General features: G+C 40.1%; 1 protein-coding gene across 8 annotated transcripts in view; it reads left to right on the forward strand.

Annotated features, from left to right (window-relative positions):
- Window positions 1-19,348, forward strand: part of DAB1 (DAB adaptor protein 1) — a 586,419-nt gene that overhangs the window by 526,343 nt on the left and 40,728 nt on the right. For all 8 annotated transcript variants that reach the window (XM_082228739.1, XM_082228744.1, XM_082228738.1 and 5 more), the window contains 3 exons: window positions 15,144-15,275; window positions 16,999-17,118; window positions 17,668-17,706. In XM_082228739.1, coding sequence (XP_082084865.1) covers window positions 15,144-15,275; window positions 16,999-17,118; window positions 17,668-17,706 — 291 coding nt within the window. The remainder of the gene's footprint in view (window positions 1-15,143; window positions 15,276-16,998; window positions 17,119-17,667; window positions 17,707-19,348) is intronic.

The following is a 19,348-nucleotide window of genomic DNA, read 5'->3' on the forward strand; positions in this document are numbered from 1 at the left end:
ATTTCCCCCCCCCCAAAAAAAAACCCTAGGTGCGTCCTATGGGCTGGTGTATCCTATAGGGCGAAAAATACAGTAGTTTAATCAGAACTAACTTGTTCAGTTGATTTTTATTATACATAGCTACTACCCTATACGGACACACCAACATTCAACCCTGCCCTGAATTTATGTATAGCTGAAAACCCTTTCTAGCACCAGCAGAATTTTGCGGGTGACATTCCAGCCTAAGAGAAAGTGCTTGACAAGAGAACTCTTGACATAATAATAAAGGAGTCCATCTCAGAACCACTGAAATGTTTTGTCACAAGTGGTGAAAATGCCATAGCAAAGAGTGATGTCCCTGTTTAAAGTCTTGTGTCTATTTGTCTTTAATATCTTCTTCTCCTGTATGTCTGCAAAGTTACTCCCACTTGTAGCCGATATTTTTCTCTCAATGCAGTGTGCTATATCTCACCAATTGCTTTTCAGTTTTTTTGTTTGCTCTGCTATTAGCAGTTGTATTAGTAGCATTTCTGACATTTCCCAGCAATACTGGTGCTGTTGATACATTGTGTTGGCGTGCCAGATGCAAAGTTCAATTAACACATTTTATTCTTTTGCACAAAATGCAGGAGATGCTGATACTAGTGATTGGAAGTAGAATAAACCATTAAAAACAAAAACAAAAAACCAACCACTGTAAATCTGATAATGTTGGGATATGGTGACTATTATGGCTCTTCATTTGGTGTAATTCAAGATTACTGATGCTGTATCAGTCAAGGTTTCTCTGTTTTAAATACTGGAATCAAATACCAAAATTGATTCGTGACGTAGATTCACTGGCAGAGGAAGAGGAGTGGGGGGGGAGCTCACTGCCCCCAGCAGCGCGATCCTGGTGGGGTGCCATCGCGGCCCCCCCCCCCGTGCTGGGTGCCATGCCCCCGCAGGCAGTATGCCATGCCCCCAGGATGTGCACCACGCCCCTGTGGGCAGCGCACCACGCCCCTGGGGGCCACGCCAGCTCCACTCCTGCCTGCTCTCTGCCCCCCTGTGCTGGAGCATGAAGCTCCACCACTGCGTAGATCCACGATGTCTGGTGGACTAAATATAACCTTATGTTTCCTGGCTGGAGTAGGTAGCCATTCAGATTCCGGGGTGGGGGGGTGGGGTGGGATAGAAAACATGATTATTTTGCTGTTTTCATATTTTTGTTCCTTGCTTTTGTTATATGTGCCTATGAACTTGGAATGAACAGATTTTCAATGATGCCCTGAAAAGCTTGAGAGGGGGGGAATATATGAGACCTGTGCAACAATCAAATGAATTAAGTGATAATTTTGATTAAGAGAACAAAAAAACAACAACCCTGAAATCATGCTGTGCACAGTTGCTAAAGCAGGGGGGGGGACTATATTTCTTCCTAAAATAAATAAATGTACCCAGGGAGCAAGAGACATTGCTTCAAAACCATGAAAGAATCATTGCATGCATTTAAATACAAGGTGAGAGCAGCACAGTGTTAGAGACCCATTCAAAGACTTAGCCTCTGATTTTGCAGCAAAAAGCCAGAAAAAGGGATAAGTAAAAACAACTCAAAGGAGTTATGCCTGTTTTGAACTAAGCTGGTGTACTGAGTATTTAATTGTAATTTCTGCTTTGAGATTCAGATGAGAGAAAAAAGAATGAAGCTGAATGCTAAACCTAATCTACATGAAAGTAAGAAGGGGCCAAAATCAGCTTTTGCATTTTATCCTGCCCATGAAGTCCTTGGATCTTTGTCCTGTGCGAACACTTCCCCAGCAGGGCTTTCCAATATGCCATCTTGCTTTAATTAAAAAAAAGAAGAATTATTATAACCCAATGTGACAAGCTCCTAGGATTCAGCTTAGTTGTCAAACAAATCAGCTCCTGAACGCCACAAATCCGGAAGTGAGTGTTCCGGTTTTTCGGAAGCCGAACGTCCGACATGGCTTCCGATTGAGTGCAGGAAACTCCTATAGCCAATCACAAGCCACGCCTTGGTTCCTGAAAGTTTTGGAAGTCTAACAGACTTCCAGAATGGATTCTGTTCAACCTCTGAGGTACAACTGTATTTTACAGGACAAGTGTGAGGCTGCACAATTTAATGCCAAGTGATAATGCATAACACATAACTCCACTCTTTCAGTTACATGCAATAAACCAGTGAAAACCCTGCCTGAATTCCTAACCATGTTGAATGGATTTTTAATCTAGACAATATGAATGCCTGCAATATGAAATTTATATCAATGACTTTAGTGTAAACACATTTCTAGATACCTTACTCATTTAGATCCTTGATCGTGTCTGTATAAAATGTTTTTTTGATGATGAGGATGTCAAATCTATCTACCTGGTTATTTATGGTGTATAATTTATTCCATTTTATTTGCAAGTGTTTTCTGGCTGTGCCATTTCCAGTATTTTATTGGGCAGGAGAAAATGCTCTAGAAATTCCTTGTGGAGAAGCTCACAAAAACGTTTCCTTGGTTTATCAGTAGAGTCACTCCTTATGGAAGGTGTACTGGGATTGCAGATTTATTTTCCATTTATAGTTAAGCCATGTTTAAGAGGCCGGTTATCTGAAGAGAAGCCCATTCATATTTGGAGAATGTTCCAAGGTTACGACTTCCTTTCTCTTCTATACTTGCCTTCCAAGAGTGAGAAATTCTGTCGCCTATTGTGTGACACAACTGAATGAAAGGCTCCAGGTCACACAGATTCAGTGGTGGACCATTCATTTGCAGCCACATAGTGTTTTGCTAATTTTCGAGAGAATAAACAGCCCCTTCTGAGGAAAGAGTTCAATCATGTTCACGCTCAGAAGTCCTGCTTCCTGGCCCATTTTGTAGTCAGTTCTTCTATCAAACCACAAATTGGCATCCTGCTCTTTGTTCACTTTTTCTTTCTCTCTCCATGCTATCACATTCAATTTGTCCTCTTTTATTTGCTCACGAGCCGTGGAGTCATTGTGGTCTCGGCCAGGGTCTGTGCCTAAAATAATAAACTACTATGTTCATTGGAATGAAAGCGCCAAGTTAGCTTTGCCTTTCACGTTTAAACTGCAGGATCTTTTCCTCTGCTGGCTGCATTAAAAAACAACAAGACAACACCTAGCAGTTAGAATTTGAAATTTTTATGTATTACTTATCTTTGTACCCATCTATGGTCAAAATGAGCAATATAGCTATATGCATGTGAGATAAAATAATTTCCACTTAGCATGTTGTAAAACACTTCACAAACAGTATATCAGTGAAATGTCACAAGGGCAACAGTTTCCACATTTTCCATACATAAAATCCACATTTGTGCAAAGCAATGCACAAAATTATTCTGAAATTATTAGTAAAAGTTTTCCATGCCGCAGATGATGTAGCATTCAGAAAGTTCATACCAAATGTACAACAGCATATGCAGTCATTTCCTTTCAAGTTGCTTTTCCCCCTTCAGAGTCAGAAGGGTAATGCTTTCTTTGTGTACTGCATGGACATTTAATTTTGGTCTGCCATACACATACCAGATTGAATGGGATGGCATGTTGCATATTTGTGGTGGTTGTCAAGCAGGGATGATCATGGTGAAACTGGCAGATGTCTTAGTTAAACCTGGATAAGACCTACAGTTGGCCAAAGTGAAATGCTGAACAGTTGCACACACAGAATGCAATAATTTCTTCCATACTTTTTCACAGAACTGGAGTATCCTGCTAAATTTCAACTGGATGGGTGCAGTGGCTTTTCTGCAAATTTTAGGATTAGAATAATTTTCTATATACTATTGGTCAAAAAATATCCATATTGCCTATTGAAACATGCCATATCACAGAAAAACAGACAGACTTTTCACAAAAATTGGAGGTGCAGAATATGAAGGGGTTAAATTTATAGTTGCAATAATTCCATCTGATTACAAGCTTGGCCTGTAAGTAACAATGGAGATGGCCCTCTGCACCCTTTCCTCACTCTGACCATGATGTTTCTTCTCTCTTTCCTCATCTTTCCACCCTGACATTATGGCAGGCTTAGAGATACTACAGTGGTACCTCGGGTTAAGTACTTAATTTGTTCCAGAGGTCCGTACTTAACCTGAAACTGTTCTTAACCTGAAGCACCACTTTAGCTAATGGGGCCTCCTGCTGCTGCCGCGCCGCTGGAGCACAATTTCTGTTCTCATCCTGAAGCAAAGTTCTTAACCTGAGGTACTATTTCTAGGTTAGCAGAGTCTGTAACCTGAAGCGTATGTAACCTGAAGCATATGTACCCGAGGTACCACTGTATTACCTTTCACTTTCAGCACATGGATATAGCTGCTTCTTATTCTTTTCATGGCTGGATTGCCAAGGTGAGTCCCTGCTTCCACCTTGGCTGGATTGCCAAGGTGAGCGGCGTAGTGTGGGTTGTCAGCACCCGGGGAAAGGCAAGTAATTTGCGCCCCCTAACCCGGGGCAAGGCATGTAATTTGCGCCCCCTAACCCCTAACCTGCCGCCGCTGCCAGCTTCTTCTTGCTGCTGCCTGGGCTGGTCTGGTGTGGTTCTCTCCCGCGCTCAGCGCTGCGCTGGGCGGCCGCTGCACTGTCCCTCCCCCAGATAGTCCCTTGCTCTCTCTCCGCACCGCACGCCTGGCACCCACCCCCTCCACAGTGGGCGGCGACCCAGCGGCTCGGATCAGATTCGCACAGCCAGCACTGCAGTGAGAGAGAGTGAGTGAGCCAGGTAGGGCCAGAGAGCGGCGAGTGCGAGCGCGCCCCCCCAGATGTTGCACCCGGTGTGGCTGGCCCCCCCTGCACCCCCCACGCTACGCCACTGCCTGCTTCAACACAAGCCATCTTACAGAGTTCCATTTCAGCTCTGGCGAGCCCAGAATCCTTTCAAGTCATTTCTATTTGGGATTTGAAATTTGTCCAAATCAGCTCTTCACCATGTATTGCAGCATGTGGGTAGACATAACTGCTGGTTTGATGAAAGTTTGTTGTGTAGACTGCTCAGTTGTGCTGTGTGCGTGTCATTAGACAAGACGGACAAGTTCCTAGATCATGTATAAGGATATCATGAAGGTGGTTTTCTGAACAAGATTTTCACCTGCAATTAGCATTATTCCATGTAGGACTAGTACCTCTCACCCATTTGCGCTGGGTTGTGTTTCATATCCCATGCATTATGCTTTGTTGAGCTGCCTTGTTTCTGCAGGGTTTGCCTCTTACCTGCCAGAGAGTGCTGCCATTAATATTCTGAATAAATACCATCTTTTGTTTTATTTCATAGACACAGGGAAAGCTGCTGAAATATAATTAGCTGCTGTGTTTTAATCAGCTTTAGTTGTTCTGAAATAATTTCCATGCATTATCAGCATTATACAATCTGTTGTAACACCAAAAAAAGCATGCATAATTGAGCCACCTGGTTTACTCTTTTAACAGTACAACCCTACAAATGCCTACTGAGAAGTAAACCTGACTGAGTTCAGGGGGACTTACATCCGTCTAAATGTGTAAAGCAGAAGGAGCCAACATGGTAGTCTCCAGATTTAGATTCCCAACTCCCATCAGCCCCAGTCAGCTTTATGATGGAAGTTGTAGTCCAACAACATCTGGAGGGGACAGTGTTGGCTGTCTCTGATCTGAGACGTACCTCAGTTCTCTTGCATCCTTGGTAAGGAGATGCCTAGAGGAGCCTACATGCCTTGGCCGGCCACCTCTGGCAAGTAAGAAGAGCCTCCAGGAATCTTAATAGAGAAGACTTTAAGGCTATTAACCACCAGTATTAACAGATGTGAGCACAGAGAAGTTGGCAAGTAGAAATGCGTATTAGCTAGTACATTTTGCGAACTTAGGGCTGGTTTAAAAAGAGGCTTCTTCTCGCTTAAGGAAATTCATGCCTTTGATAATTTAACATTTTCCTGTACTTCTAGATAATAGCTGTTACCCCAAATGGAATATATGGCTCTTTTTCTCTTGGTGAGACACATGCTGTGGACTTAAGTAGTGGATGCATCTAGGAATGGATCTAGTAACAAATGGTGGTTGCCATTTTAATAAAATTGTATAGGAGAAGCTTCTAGCAGATTCCAGCTGGTGGATGAGGAGGATGATAGGACAGAAAGGGCTGTGAGTGGAGGGAAGTCACTCCCCATCCTTTGCACCTCCTGGGAAACTCAGCAAACCTGCTGCACCTGTGTGAGTGTAGCTGAATAGGACACAGCTGTAGGCAGCCTGAGGAAATACCTGTCCATAAAGAGCAAGTCTAGAGGGAGAGACTAGGCTGTTTCCATGAACTCCTCTTGTTGTGAGACTTTTGTGGGTGAGCTGAAGGTTTGTTTGATTCTGAGTGAGAAGCCTGAGGTTGAGAGGGAAGAGAGGAAAGGAAAATGAACTGAAATTGATTTATATATGTGAGTAACTTTGTATTAATGCAACATTTTTATATGGAGCTGTATTTTTATAATATTGTCTGTTGTTGTTGCCTTAGTTTTTTGTACATTGCTTAGAAGTATTTAAAATATATTGAGCGGTATAGAAATTAAATAATCAATGTGCCACTAGGAAAATATGAACTCTTAATCTGGCATTTCTTCTGCTCATAATGACCTGTGCATTGTCTTGTCTTGTAATGCAGAGATAAAAAAATGTCACTATTGCTTTATAATGAACCCTAGTCATTTCTTTTCCTGTATTTTATTGTATTGACTGAAACTATATTGGATCACACTTACAGAATCTCTCCCAGGAAAATCTTGAGCCTTTATGACTTTTGAAAATGAAGTAGTTTCTAACCAGAATCTTCTATAAATTATATAGAGCAGTGCATGTTTCAACATTTATGGCTGTGAGTCTTCCCTTATTATTTATTAATGCTTCAAATTTGGAGTGCTATATGATTAGAAACCAGTTTGAACCCCTTGCGATTGAATGAAATATAAACAGGGTAGAAAAAAATGATTTATATTGAAAATGGTAATAATGGAAGCAGGAGCATGGTTTTGTGTATATTTTGGGTGGTATTCAGTGCTAATGTTTCTCATTGTTGACCCGTTGAAGTTAATGGACATGACTAACTTAGGTCTATTAATTTCAAAGGGTCTACTCTGAGTAGGACCTCATTGAATATGACCCTAAGTATACAATAGATTCTACTGGGGCCATGTCTAATACATTGTCTTCATGAAATGACTTTTAGGAGGTAACTTAAAGTGTGTAATATTTCTGTAATGTCCACAGAGATAAGGTGACACTTGTCTCTTTTGAAGTAAACTTCACTTGTTGAAAACTCTTCATTTTTCAATAAAGTAGCCTCAAATCTTAAGGATTTGAAATTTGTAGTTGCTCTTTGTGCTTCATAAACAGGACAGGATGGTCAAACTGTGTCTGCTTCTCCATTTAAACTTTGAAAATCTAGGAGACTACACAATCTTTGCTATTAAGGGAGTGACTTTCTATGTAATACAGCTGCATGACTCTTTACATCAAAGTCTCACCTCTAGCTGAAGAACAGATCAAACTTCTCCACCTCTTCTGAGTTTCATTTGAGCCGAAAATCCAAACGCTCAGATCCATTTTAGTGCACTAGGATGTTGTTCCTATATGATACATAGAGAACATTAGTGTGTGTGTGTGGAGGGGGGGAAAACACCTTTAAAAATTTCTCCCATACTTTATCACCAAGATTTCACACAGTTGCCTAATGGCTTAAAGTCAAATATGATAGTCTTATAGAAGAATGAGTTAATAATAAGGTGACCTCCCCTTTCCCTTCAGAAAAAGTTAAGCTTTTTTGGTAAAGCCATTCTTTTTGTGCCTAGCATTAGGAAAATCTTTTAAGCCTCAGTTTCCCTTGTAAAAAAAGCAATAATGGAAGCAATAGTGATCTGCCTCACATTGGTACTGAACAATCTAAATTCAGTGTAGGCATTTCGTCTGCTGCCGAAGAGCTATTCTTGCATTCTTATTTTATAGTCTCATATTTACAGGGGACTGCCACCAGTCACTGTGGCAGATGGAGTTCCATGTCCTCTAGCTAACAGTGCAAAAGCGCCACTGGCATGTGCAAGACTGTATCATTGTCATGTATCGCAATATGCATTGAAAGTCTTATATGAGCTATTTGAATAACTCTGAAAAGCCACGGAGCATTTCTTTCTGATGCTCCAACCACTGCAGTTCTTTTGACAATGCATGGCATACAGTGAAACTGAATGGCTGGATTGTGCCTGAGGCCCGGTTTGACATTACATTTTATTTTTAAAAATCTGGATTTTTGATTTTTTTTTTAAAAAAAATGGGATCCTACTAGCAACTGCAGTCATTTCTTTGGAGCACATCTGCAACATCAGTGTTACTGATGGTTATAGAATCTTGGATTTAGTCCTTGGCCAAAGACAATTTTTTAATTCATTGATTAAAAATAATAAAGCCTGACCTTCATTTCATAGTTCCAGGATGTTTTATTATTAATTACAAAAACAGTCCAAAATGCAATGTAATGAAAATGGCAGCAGTAATAACAATAATAAAAATGTCACTGGCATGATTATTTGGAAGGGGCCTAAGGTATTGCATATGCTCAGCAAAGCCTTTGACTTTCAGCATTTTTTTTCATACTGCCGAAAAACGAATGAACAGCATTCGGTATTACCAGTGCTGGATTTACGTATAAGCTAAACAAGCTATAGCTTAGGGCCCCACTCTCTTGGGGCTCCTAAAAAAAATTAAAGGGAAAGAAAACCTGGATGTGCATTTCCAAAATATAAGATAAACAACAACAACAACAACAATTTATTTATACCCCACCCATCTGGCTGGGCTTCCCCAGCCACTCTGGGCGGCTTCCAAAAAAATTATTAAAATACTATAATACATCAAACATTAAAAGCTTCTCTAAACAGGGCTGCCTTCTAAAAGTCTGGTAGTTGTTGTTCTCTTTGACATCTGGTGGGAGGGTGTTCCACAGGGAGGGCGCCACTACCGAGAAGGCCCTCTGTCTGGTTCCCTGTAACTTGGCTTCTTGCAACATACAACATACAGCAACAGTGTTTTATGTTGTGTAGGCTCCTATGATGTAAGTAATGGGCACCGCCTGCTCCCTAAAATATCACTAGTTTGCTCATTTCTATATATAGGGTACCTACATTCTGCATGTGCAAATGGCTTTAGATACCCATTAGGTCCATAAATTTCCATATGCCATATCTTCAACACAAAAAACAGTTGTTGACAAAGATCCTTCTTTCAGTGCATGGACCCTCTTCATATGATTAATATGTGAAGGAAGTTTTTCATAATTGCAGCTTAGGTAATTTCAAATAGGAATATGAAGAGATGAAATTATTCAGGAAAGGGTAGCAGCAGGCACAACAACTTAACTGAAAGGAACTGAAAGTAGAGGCTATAATTCTCCAGTCCATGCTAAGCAATCTGCATAACCAGTGTTCCATATTCCATTATATGCTGCATGGGTAGGTACATGTTGTTTCATTCATAGAACTGCATTTATGGAAGGTTTCCCCCCTTTTCTTTCGAAAGGAAGAAGATGTTGTTTATAGAAGATGCTATTAATAGAAATAGGATGATAGCCAACTAAGTCATACTTGAAGCAGATCCATTAAAATCAATGGACTTAGAATTTTATTGATTTCAGCGGCCATTCTCTGATTAATGTTATATATCACCCATAGATTATAAGACACAAATAATAGGCTTCAGCCAGCTCAAACAAAAGGTGATGGGCAGTCTGTCAGTCTTTTCAGAGAATTGAGAAAATGTGCATGGGCCACAGCGATTCATAAATAAGATCTGAATTATTCACATTCTGTGGCAAGCTCTGAGAGCAAGTTAACGTTAAATATTCTGTGTCTATAATGCCTGTGAATTCTTCCCCTGCATTTTTTATTGATATTTGTGTTCTGTTTGGTTTTGGAATGGACCTTTTTTAATGTAGCTTTACTGGGAGATTGGTTGCTTTAACTGGTTTCCTTTAGTTTAAGTGCAACCTTAATACTGTGGTCTTTCAATAAATAAATTCCCTCATTAAAAACAGGGTAGCTGTGGTATTGTTGTGTCTTTGTCACAGAAGCTAACCCTCTTATTGGAAGTGATTCCTGGCCGTTCTAAGTGCTTAATTGATCAACTTGATTGATTTCACCATGACTTGAAGGCCACAGAAAAAGAAAGAAGAGGGCAGAATGAGGAAAGGGATGAATGGCTTTATGACAGACTTCTAGAAGCTGGAGAGAAATGGGAAAATCAAGAGATTGTTGAAGTAGCTAGATCCATTCAATTTTGCCAATATAGTCAGGTATAAGTGGAGACAGAGAAAATAAAATTAATAGCTAAGTGGATCCATGAGCAGAAACCTCTGTAAAAGTAGTGATGCAGTGGAATAAAATATCAGATTGCATGGGAAAGATATAACAAAGTTTAATTGATAACCGGGAAGATTTCCCAGCTGAGTGCAAAGTGTTAGCATTAATCTTTGAAGCTGCAAATGTCTTCTAGCCAGTTACCTGAAGGAGCATCTTCTCCTGTACATATCTACATAACAGCCCTTTCTCTATGCATAATGAGGTGAGACAGGCACTTTCTAGGGAGAGGACATTCTTGAAAGTGGTATTCAAATTAATGATGGCACCTCACCAGTGATGTTTGATACTGTGCTTATTCATTTGTTTATTTTTATTACATTTCTTAATTGCTTTCTACAAAAAAGAAAACAAATCACTAAGTAACTTAACAATATAAAACACAACCAGTCAAAATCAGTTATTTATTTATTTTGAGGGGGAGGCTTTTTTGATCTTCCTCTGCCCCAGCAAGTCCAGACTGAACTATGTTAGGGGTGTATTAGAACTTCGAGTCTCTGTGCTGGCTTTTGAAACCTATATTAGAAGGATTTCATGCGGTTTCTGTTGGCTTTTATGTGTTTATTTGTAGTGATTTCATTGCTTAGTTTAGTTTTTGTTTTTGGTTTCCTTCTTAAAAAATGACAACAATGTCCAGTTGAAGAACATTGTGGACAGGTGGTTAGTGAATAACTGCTTTTATATTGCATTTTTATGTTCTGAGCCGCTTTGAGACCTATGGATGAAGCGCAGTACATTAAACAAACAAATCTCTTCTAGTACTACTTAGCAGAAGCAGCTCACCAAGTGGAGCAAAGTAACTATGCTAATTTACTAGCTGGATGGGTCACTGTTGCTTACCGATATGGGGAGGGGGCTGTGAAAGGGGGTAGTGTGGATGTCAGTGAAATACAAACACTCCAGAAGAGCCAATCCAGCACTCCTCCAAGAGCTGTATTATCTCCATGTTCTCTCATCCTTTAGCCCTCCGAATAGTTTGTATTTCACTTATAAGTTGATAACAGGCTTGGAGACAAATTCAGGAAAGAGACTGTGAAAATTCAACATGTGAATGTTATGAGGCTGGCTTCTAAGTGTGTGAGGGGGGGGAGATGATAGTTTGTAAGAAACCTTCAACATTCCAATAGATTATTTTAATGGTGCCCTCCCTGTAGAACACCCTTCCATCAGATGTAAAGGAGATAAAGAACTACACAACTTTTAGAAGACATCTGAAGGCAGCCCTGTATCAGGAAGTTTTTAATGTCTGACGTTTTACTATGTTTTCATACGTACTGGAACCGCCCAGAGTGCCTTAGGAAATGGGTTTTGTACCAGATGGGTGGGGTACAAATAATAAAGTGGTTGTTGTTGTTGTTGTTGTTGCTAATGCAAAGGCTAGTACAGGCATAGGCAAACTTGGCCCTCCAGATGTTTTGGGACTACAACTCCCATCATCCCTGACCACTGGTCCTGTTAGCTAGGGATGATGGGAGTTGTAGTCCCAAAACGTCTGGAGGGTCGAGTTTGCCTATGCCTGGGCTAGTACTTAAACTATATTTCACGAAAGTCAAGGGGTAATTTTCATTTTATCTGTTTTGCAATTTAATTGTAGCCTATTAAATCCCATGTGCAAGCAAGGGCACGAAAAAGCTGAAATTAATGAGCCATTGGAGCCAGTGTGGTGTAGTGGTTAAGAGCGGTAGTCACGTAATCTGGGAAACCGGGTTCGAGTCTCCGCTCCTCCACATGCAGCTGCTGGGTGACCTTGGGCCAGTCACACTTCTGTGAAGTCTCTCAGCCCCACTCACCTCACAGAGTGTTTGTTGTGGGGGAGGAAGGGAAAGGAGAATGTTAGCCGCTTTGAGACTCCTGAAGGGGAGTGAAAGGCGGGATATCAAATCCAAACTCTTCTTCTTCTTCTTCTTCTTCATTTTGCAATGACTCAGAGTTTCATAACTGGATTTCCAAAAATATATTCTAAAAGTACTGTTTTTCTCAAAGTTATCCATACATTATATTATGGGTGCAATAAGCAACACTTTATTAATCAGATAAGGCACTTTTTCATTTTACTATTTTCTTTCTTCCTTACCTCCCTCTTTATCAAGTTCTCATAAAGCATATAAGAATAAAACCAGCAAAAGGCATTCACCATTAGAAACATCGATAAATACTGATGTTTTTAGCTTGTGGGTCTCCTGTCTCTTGCTTAGTGTAAAGCTAATTTGACTCTGAATTACTGTTGTGAGAAGGATTTGCTGGTGAGTCTTTTCAATAGGGTTTGCTAGTGTGTTGTGTTAAACAGGAACCAATTCAGCTCCCCAGGAAAAAACCAAAATACTAAAAGTAGTAAACATACAGTTGTATGGGGAAAGAGGTGTATTCGTTATCTGTCAACATTTCACATAAATACGTACAATTAAACAGTTTATCCGATTTAATTGATGTCTAACAGTTTGATGTTTCTAATCAACATGCACCAGCGTTTTGTCATATCAGAGTCTGCAGTATAATATTTCATATCTCCTGTGCCAAGATAAAGTAAAACTTCATAGATTTTTTTTTAAATCTCTTGACAGTCATCTTTCTAAATACTCCTTAAATTAAATACAGACAAAGCTATTGCTGTAGGCATGCTTAACTTACTTCTTAATAGCCTGGTACAGTTTGCAAGGTAACACTTTGGCATCATCAGCTTACATGTCAGCCAATATCAATCTAGCGATAGATATTTCTTGACCAATGTGGTTCCCATTACTGAAGGGCAGGAACACTACAAGGTCTGCCTAAGTTGACATGAATATTGATTTCCCTCTCTCTTCACAGAAATCACCACTCAGTTATCCCACTTTGATTAATGGGTCAGCAGCTAGTTTATCCAGATGTTCAAGTGTTCATCATAACATGTGGCCCATAGAAATCTATTGCTGGATAAAAAGTGCAGATAACTAGAAGATTCATGTTAGCAAAAATATTGATCATTTTAAAGCAATGTCTGAGGATTTGGTTTGTTTGCATCTGTAAATATCTTGCCCTGATATTGCCTTTGACTGGAGGTAGATTTTTTCAGTTCAGTTTTACTAGGATGCAACAATGATGTAGAAGTGTTTTGTAAGGATATTTTCTGGATTTATTTATTTTTTTACTGCATTTTGTAGAACTTCACAATATAAAATCCAAGCACCTAACGTTCACATTTGCTGTCTCTTTGCATACAAAGCAATGTTCAACAGCTGACACACACAAAAATGCAGAGAGGACCCCCCCCCCAATTCTAATTAAATATATATTGCTAATTAAACATAAAGCTTCTTTTTTATGGAAGACAAATTTGGGCAGAAAGAGCACTATTTTTCAAAAATAAAAATGTACGTGTCAGTGCAGTAAGCAGGAGGCTATATTGAGCAGTGAAATTGCAGAGCTGAACTCTCCTCTGTGCCAGACAAGTCTTTCACATGTTGAAAAGTAAAAAGAACTGTTACTTAGCTGGGTGATGAAAACTGAAAGGTTACCGCTATCTGAAAGTGATAACCCTGCTACTGTTTGCACTAATAGATGGCCTTCCGGTTCTGGAAACAGTGGAAAGCCCTTTCAGCTGGGGTACAACAAACACGCTGACAAGTTACTATTGTACTAGCATGTTCTGTGCAGACCTACACATGTTTGTTCACATTTCTAGGCTAAGTGTATTTGCTTGCAAGTTGTAAATGGAGGCTGCTGACCACCTGCTGACCACACACACAGTCTGTGACAGTCTGCAAGGCACAAAAGATTGCTAAAGGAGCTGTTAACAGCACAAGCTGTCCTAGTGCACATGAGAAAACAGCGACAGATTCACAGAACTGTAGAATTGGAAGAGACCCCAAGGGGTCATCCAGTCCAACTTCCTATAATGCAGGAATCTCAACTTAACTGTACATCTACATCCAGCCTCTGCTTAAGAACCTTCAAGGAAGCAGTGTCTACCACCTCCCATGGAAGTCTTTTCCACTGTCACATCTCTTACTGTCAGAAAGTTCTTTCTGATGGTTAGTCTCAATTTCCTTTATGGTAACTTGAATCATTGGTTCAGGTCCTAGCTTCTAGAGTAGGAGAAAACAAGTTTGCTCCATTTTCCACCTGACAGCCCTTTAGATATCTAAAGATTGCTATCATATCCCCTCTCAGTCTCTTCTTTACCAGGCTTAACATACTGAACTCCTTCAATCATTGAACTTAAGTGTTAGTTTCCAAACCCTTGATTATCTTGGTCACCTTCCTCTGCACATGTTCCAGCTTGTCAATATTACAATTGTGGTACCCAGAACTGGACGCAGTACTCCAGGTGTGGTCTGACCAAGGCAGAATAGAGTGGTATTATTACTTCCCTTGAGTGGGACACTATACTGTTGATGTGCCCAGGACAGAACCCTGAGGGGATGAGTAACCATCAGTGAGCACTCTACATTGAAAGTCCTGAACTGTGAGGTAGCAGTGAAGGAACCTGTGGTGACAGACAGGGAAGGTTTGTTGTTGTTGTTGTTGTTGGCATCTGTCTGTCTTGGGAGACACTGAAAGAGTGCGCCTTTGGGGGTAATCTGACTGAACACTAAGCACTGGATGAAATGCATACAAAACATGAAAATGGTTATAAGCGTAATATCAAATCAATCAAAAATAGTCTTGAAGAATATATACCTCGCTTTTTATTGAAACATCATTGTCATTCAGGTGTATCCTCACAAAGGTAAATTACATGTCTCAGTAAAAAATGTGAACTTTGGTAAAATATGCCCTGTGCTTCTTTGCTTTTGGTTTATGAACAGCTACTACAGCACCATCATGCAGTTCATGAAATTTCATACATCGCAAAGGATATCACAGACCATCGGGCCTTCGGATATGTGTGCGGAAAGGAAGGGAATCATAGATTTGTGGCAATAAAAACAGCCCAGGCAGTAAGTATCAAGATTATTGTCATTTTCTGCAGTTTAACTCAGTTTGATAGCTCTGTCTAGAACAGTGCTGCTTTGAAAGGGCAGCCTGCAAGCATTGTTTATGCAGTATATAATGCTGTCAGAAGTGCATGCATAAATGTTCTGAGATGGCAGTTTAGCAATACCAGTCCTGGAAAGAAAGAAATACAATTCACCCTTCTCAATTTTTTTCTTGATGTATTCCTTCTAATTAGTAATTATTTTCCTTTCTAATTAAACTGGAAACACTAGCTGAATACAAATAAGTTTACTTAGGGTCCTAGACTCATTTAGATAGAAAACGATGGAAAACAAATAGCTACTTAGCATAGTCTACTCTCATTTCATTGTATTAGAAACCACTAATAAATATAAGCAATGCCTTTTATGCTCATAATTATAATTACCATTAATCTGCAAATATAATTAGCTTATATAGAAATGAACCTTTGCCTAGTTAAAGTTTGCAGCTAGACCAATATAAACAAGGTATTTAATTCAATGAGAAAGGGTGTGTTTTGGAGTGTTTAAAAATGCCTAAGGCTGCCATCCTAAGAACTCAATTTGAATAACCAAGTTAAGCTAGAGTAGTGTAGATTTAGTCACATTGACTTCAGGCACAGGCTAGACATTGTTATGAAAGTTCCAATATGGCTGTGGAAGCCTATCTTCAGTAACTTTTGACTTGTAGATTTAACCCAGGATTTAACTCATTTCCACAGAACTTTAATTGGTGTCTGACATTAAGTAGGAACAAATGGTCCTAAATATACAATTTCCACCCTGAGATGGAACCTGAGATGAACCTATGGTTCATTTTGGAATTGGTTTGGCTGGTATGAGATTTGTTGGCAAGCATTTGGAAAAAGCTCACCTGAGAACTCTTTCATCTCATAATATTGCTACATGCACATTATTATATTGCTCCCCCGTCACTTAGCAACTGCACCTTGGTTCAGTCCTCCAGCAGTTTTCCTACAGCACTAGCCATGACAGAGAGTTGCTTTGAAGTTCACTCACTCTGTGCACCCAAATACATGCACATAGGAACAAGAGAGGGATTTGGATATAGATAGGGAGCAACAATCACATAAAGCATTCTCAAGAAGCCGTCAAGAGAATTGACCTCACTTCAGTTGGGTTGACCGGTCATGTAATTCCAGGAAACAATGATAGTTTCATTAGCAGTGAGGAAATTAAAATTAGATAACATTGTGCATGCATCAACAAAGCAGCTGGCTTTGTAGGTCACATAATTTCACATTGATCAATGACAATGACACTGAGAATAAAGGGCTAACGTTAAAGGGCCCAGGTGCTTACAAATCAGGTGGTCTTGTCTTGACATGACCTAATGATCATTAACAAAGCAAGAGCAGAACCTCTTAATGTTTGAAGTCAGAGAAGAACTTCCAGCAAAAATGTTGACAAGTTTGCATTACAGCCAAACATTACAAACTATACAAATTCATTATATGAATCAGATGATTTCATACTTCAGCACTAACACTAATTTCAATGTAATAATTTAAATGGTTTACTCACAAGTAAGAGTATAAGAATCCATTGATGCATCTAAATGAATCCATTATACCGTTACTAAATAAGTGTTTTTAAGACCAGCTGTTTCATTAGGAAAGGTCACATTTTGTTTGCTAGTCGTCTTTCCCATATTATTGAAATACTCTTAATTTGTTTTATGTAGGCGGAGCCTGTAATTCTGGATTTGCGAGACCTCTTTCAACTCATTTATGAATTGAAACAAAGGGAAGAGCTGGAAAAAAAGGCACAAAAAGATAAACAGTGTGAACAAGCAGTGTATCAGGTATCTAATTATTTTTTAATAGAAGTGTACACTGATGAAGTGACAAAGCAACAACTGAGAATTTGGGACTGTTGTGCTAAGACATCCTAGGAACAAAGAATAAAACTGATCCTTTGCCACAGAAATCAGGAATCATGCAAACTTAATCTCTTACCTGTAGCATTAAATGGGTGGGTCTTATGATGCTGAGCACTGGTAACTGGTTACTAGTTTCAGTGGATAGAAGATTTACAGGTTCCACTGCTGCCTGTGAATATTGCTGTTATCAGTAGTGCCATAATACAATTTGGCAGTGATTGAGAATAACAAAGCTGAGCACAGTAGACATATGAAATGGTTGCATGAATATTTAATTTGTGATATTTAAAACTGGAAGAATTTCAGAGTATTCCTCCTTGATGTGCGCCTTCATATATGCAATGCAAGGTTGAGTAGATATCTAGCCCTCCTTTACTGAACAATGTGCCATATCTTTCCTCAATATTAGGCTCTTGTACACCTGCTGTTCACTTTCTTTCCTTTTTGTCTCTTCTACTTTCTTTGCGATAGACAATTTTGGAGGAAGATGTAGAAGATCCTGTTTACCAGGTAATTTCTGAAGCTTTATAAAAACAGAGTTTCAGAAATAGTTAAGGATGTGATTAAGCTTTTAAGTTGAGTGACAGTGCTAAAAAAAGAAATATACTCCTCTTACTTTTTAGGAGGAAAAAAGTGAGTGTTATGGTGCAAAAAATACGGTAATTTAGGTGTCTAATAAGTCAGCTATAAAAATTATCAAATATCTTCAAAACACTGATTTATAGGTAGTATTCTTAATACTAAATTCCGAATGTATTATAGTAATGCTGCAATCTTTTAGTACCCGGGAGGACGTTCTAAGGCCATGGGATTTTAAAGATCTGCCTTCTTGGAGAGGGCAATCAAACTTATATGCGTCTTCAGTGAAGCTATGGAAGGGTCTGTAGCTGTTGTCCCACTGACAGCAGAGATGGGGCACTGGGGGTGTCATGCTGCAAACAGCAGTGGATCAAAGCCCTCCCATCCTCAAAAAACACCCCAGGAATGGGAGAGAAACTATGCTAGCCCTGAAAGTTGTGCATTTCATTCTCTTCTATCAGAATAAAAGGGAAGGAAACTGAGGGGTGTGTGCGGTTTTTTTGTGGGGGGATACATATGGGGGGATGCCGGTGGTGCTGTGGATTAAACCACAGAGCCTAGGACTTGTCGATCAGAAGGTTGGCGATTCGAATCCCCGTGACGGAGTGAGCTCCCATTGCTCGGTCCCTGCTCCTGCCAACCTAGCAGTTCGAAAGCACGTCAAAGTGCAAGTAGATAAATAGGTACCGCTCCAGCGGGAAGGTAAACAGCATTTCCATGTGCTGCTCTTGTTCGCCAGAAGCAGCTTAGTCATGCTGGCCACATGACCCGGAAGCTGTACGCCGGCTCCCTCGGCCAATAAAGCGAGATGAGCGCCGCAACCCCAGAGTCAGCCATGACTGGACCTAATGGTCAGGGGTCCCTTTACCTTTACCTTACACATGGGGGGAATAAAGGGGAAAAAATCAATGAGCCCAGAAGGCCATAGGAAAAGGCTATGCCTTTGGCGCTGCATTTCAGACTGCTTCATAAAACAGAGTTTCATTTTAGGAAGCCATTTGAAGCAGAGCCATTGGTGATGGGAGTGCCCTTGCAAAGAGGCTAGCTGCATTTTACGAAGCGGTTTGAATGCAAACCGCTTCAAAAAGGTACAAGCAAGACTCCTCAGCTGCAGGTGCAGCTGATTCTACTTTTCAGTGCTGCTTAGCTGATAAGCCATGACAAGGAGCCCCACTTGCAAAAAGAAAAACTAGATGCTCACTTTAAACTTCCCATTGTTCTGTTGTGACCTTACGACACCTGTGTGGGGCAGGTGGCCATGGGTTGCGGGGCATAGTCACATTGAGACCAGTGCTCTGAGCCAGATTTCCCTGCCGCTAATTTAAGAAGGCGACAATGATAGTCAACTTTTTGTTTCATGCAAATTGCACTTCCTTTAATAAATTTCACCGTCATAAATAAACACTTGTTCATAACTGATCTTGACTATGGAACCGCCCTGAGACCTCCAGGTATAGGGCAGCATATAAATTCAATAATAATAATAATGTTACGTACTCAAATATAGTGTAAAAATTAGCCCCCTATTGGAAAATCGAAGCTGAAATTTAACTCATTGCACTTGCTAATTCTC

This window comes from Podarcis vaucheri (assembly GCF_965113315.1).
Source record: "Podarcis vaucheri genome assembly, chromosome: 6".
NCBI classification, from domain to species: Eukaryota; Metazoa; Chordata; class Lepidosauria; order Squamata; family Lacertidae; genus Podarcis; species Podarcis vaucheri.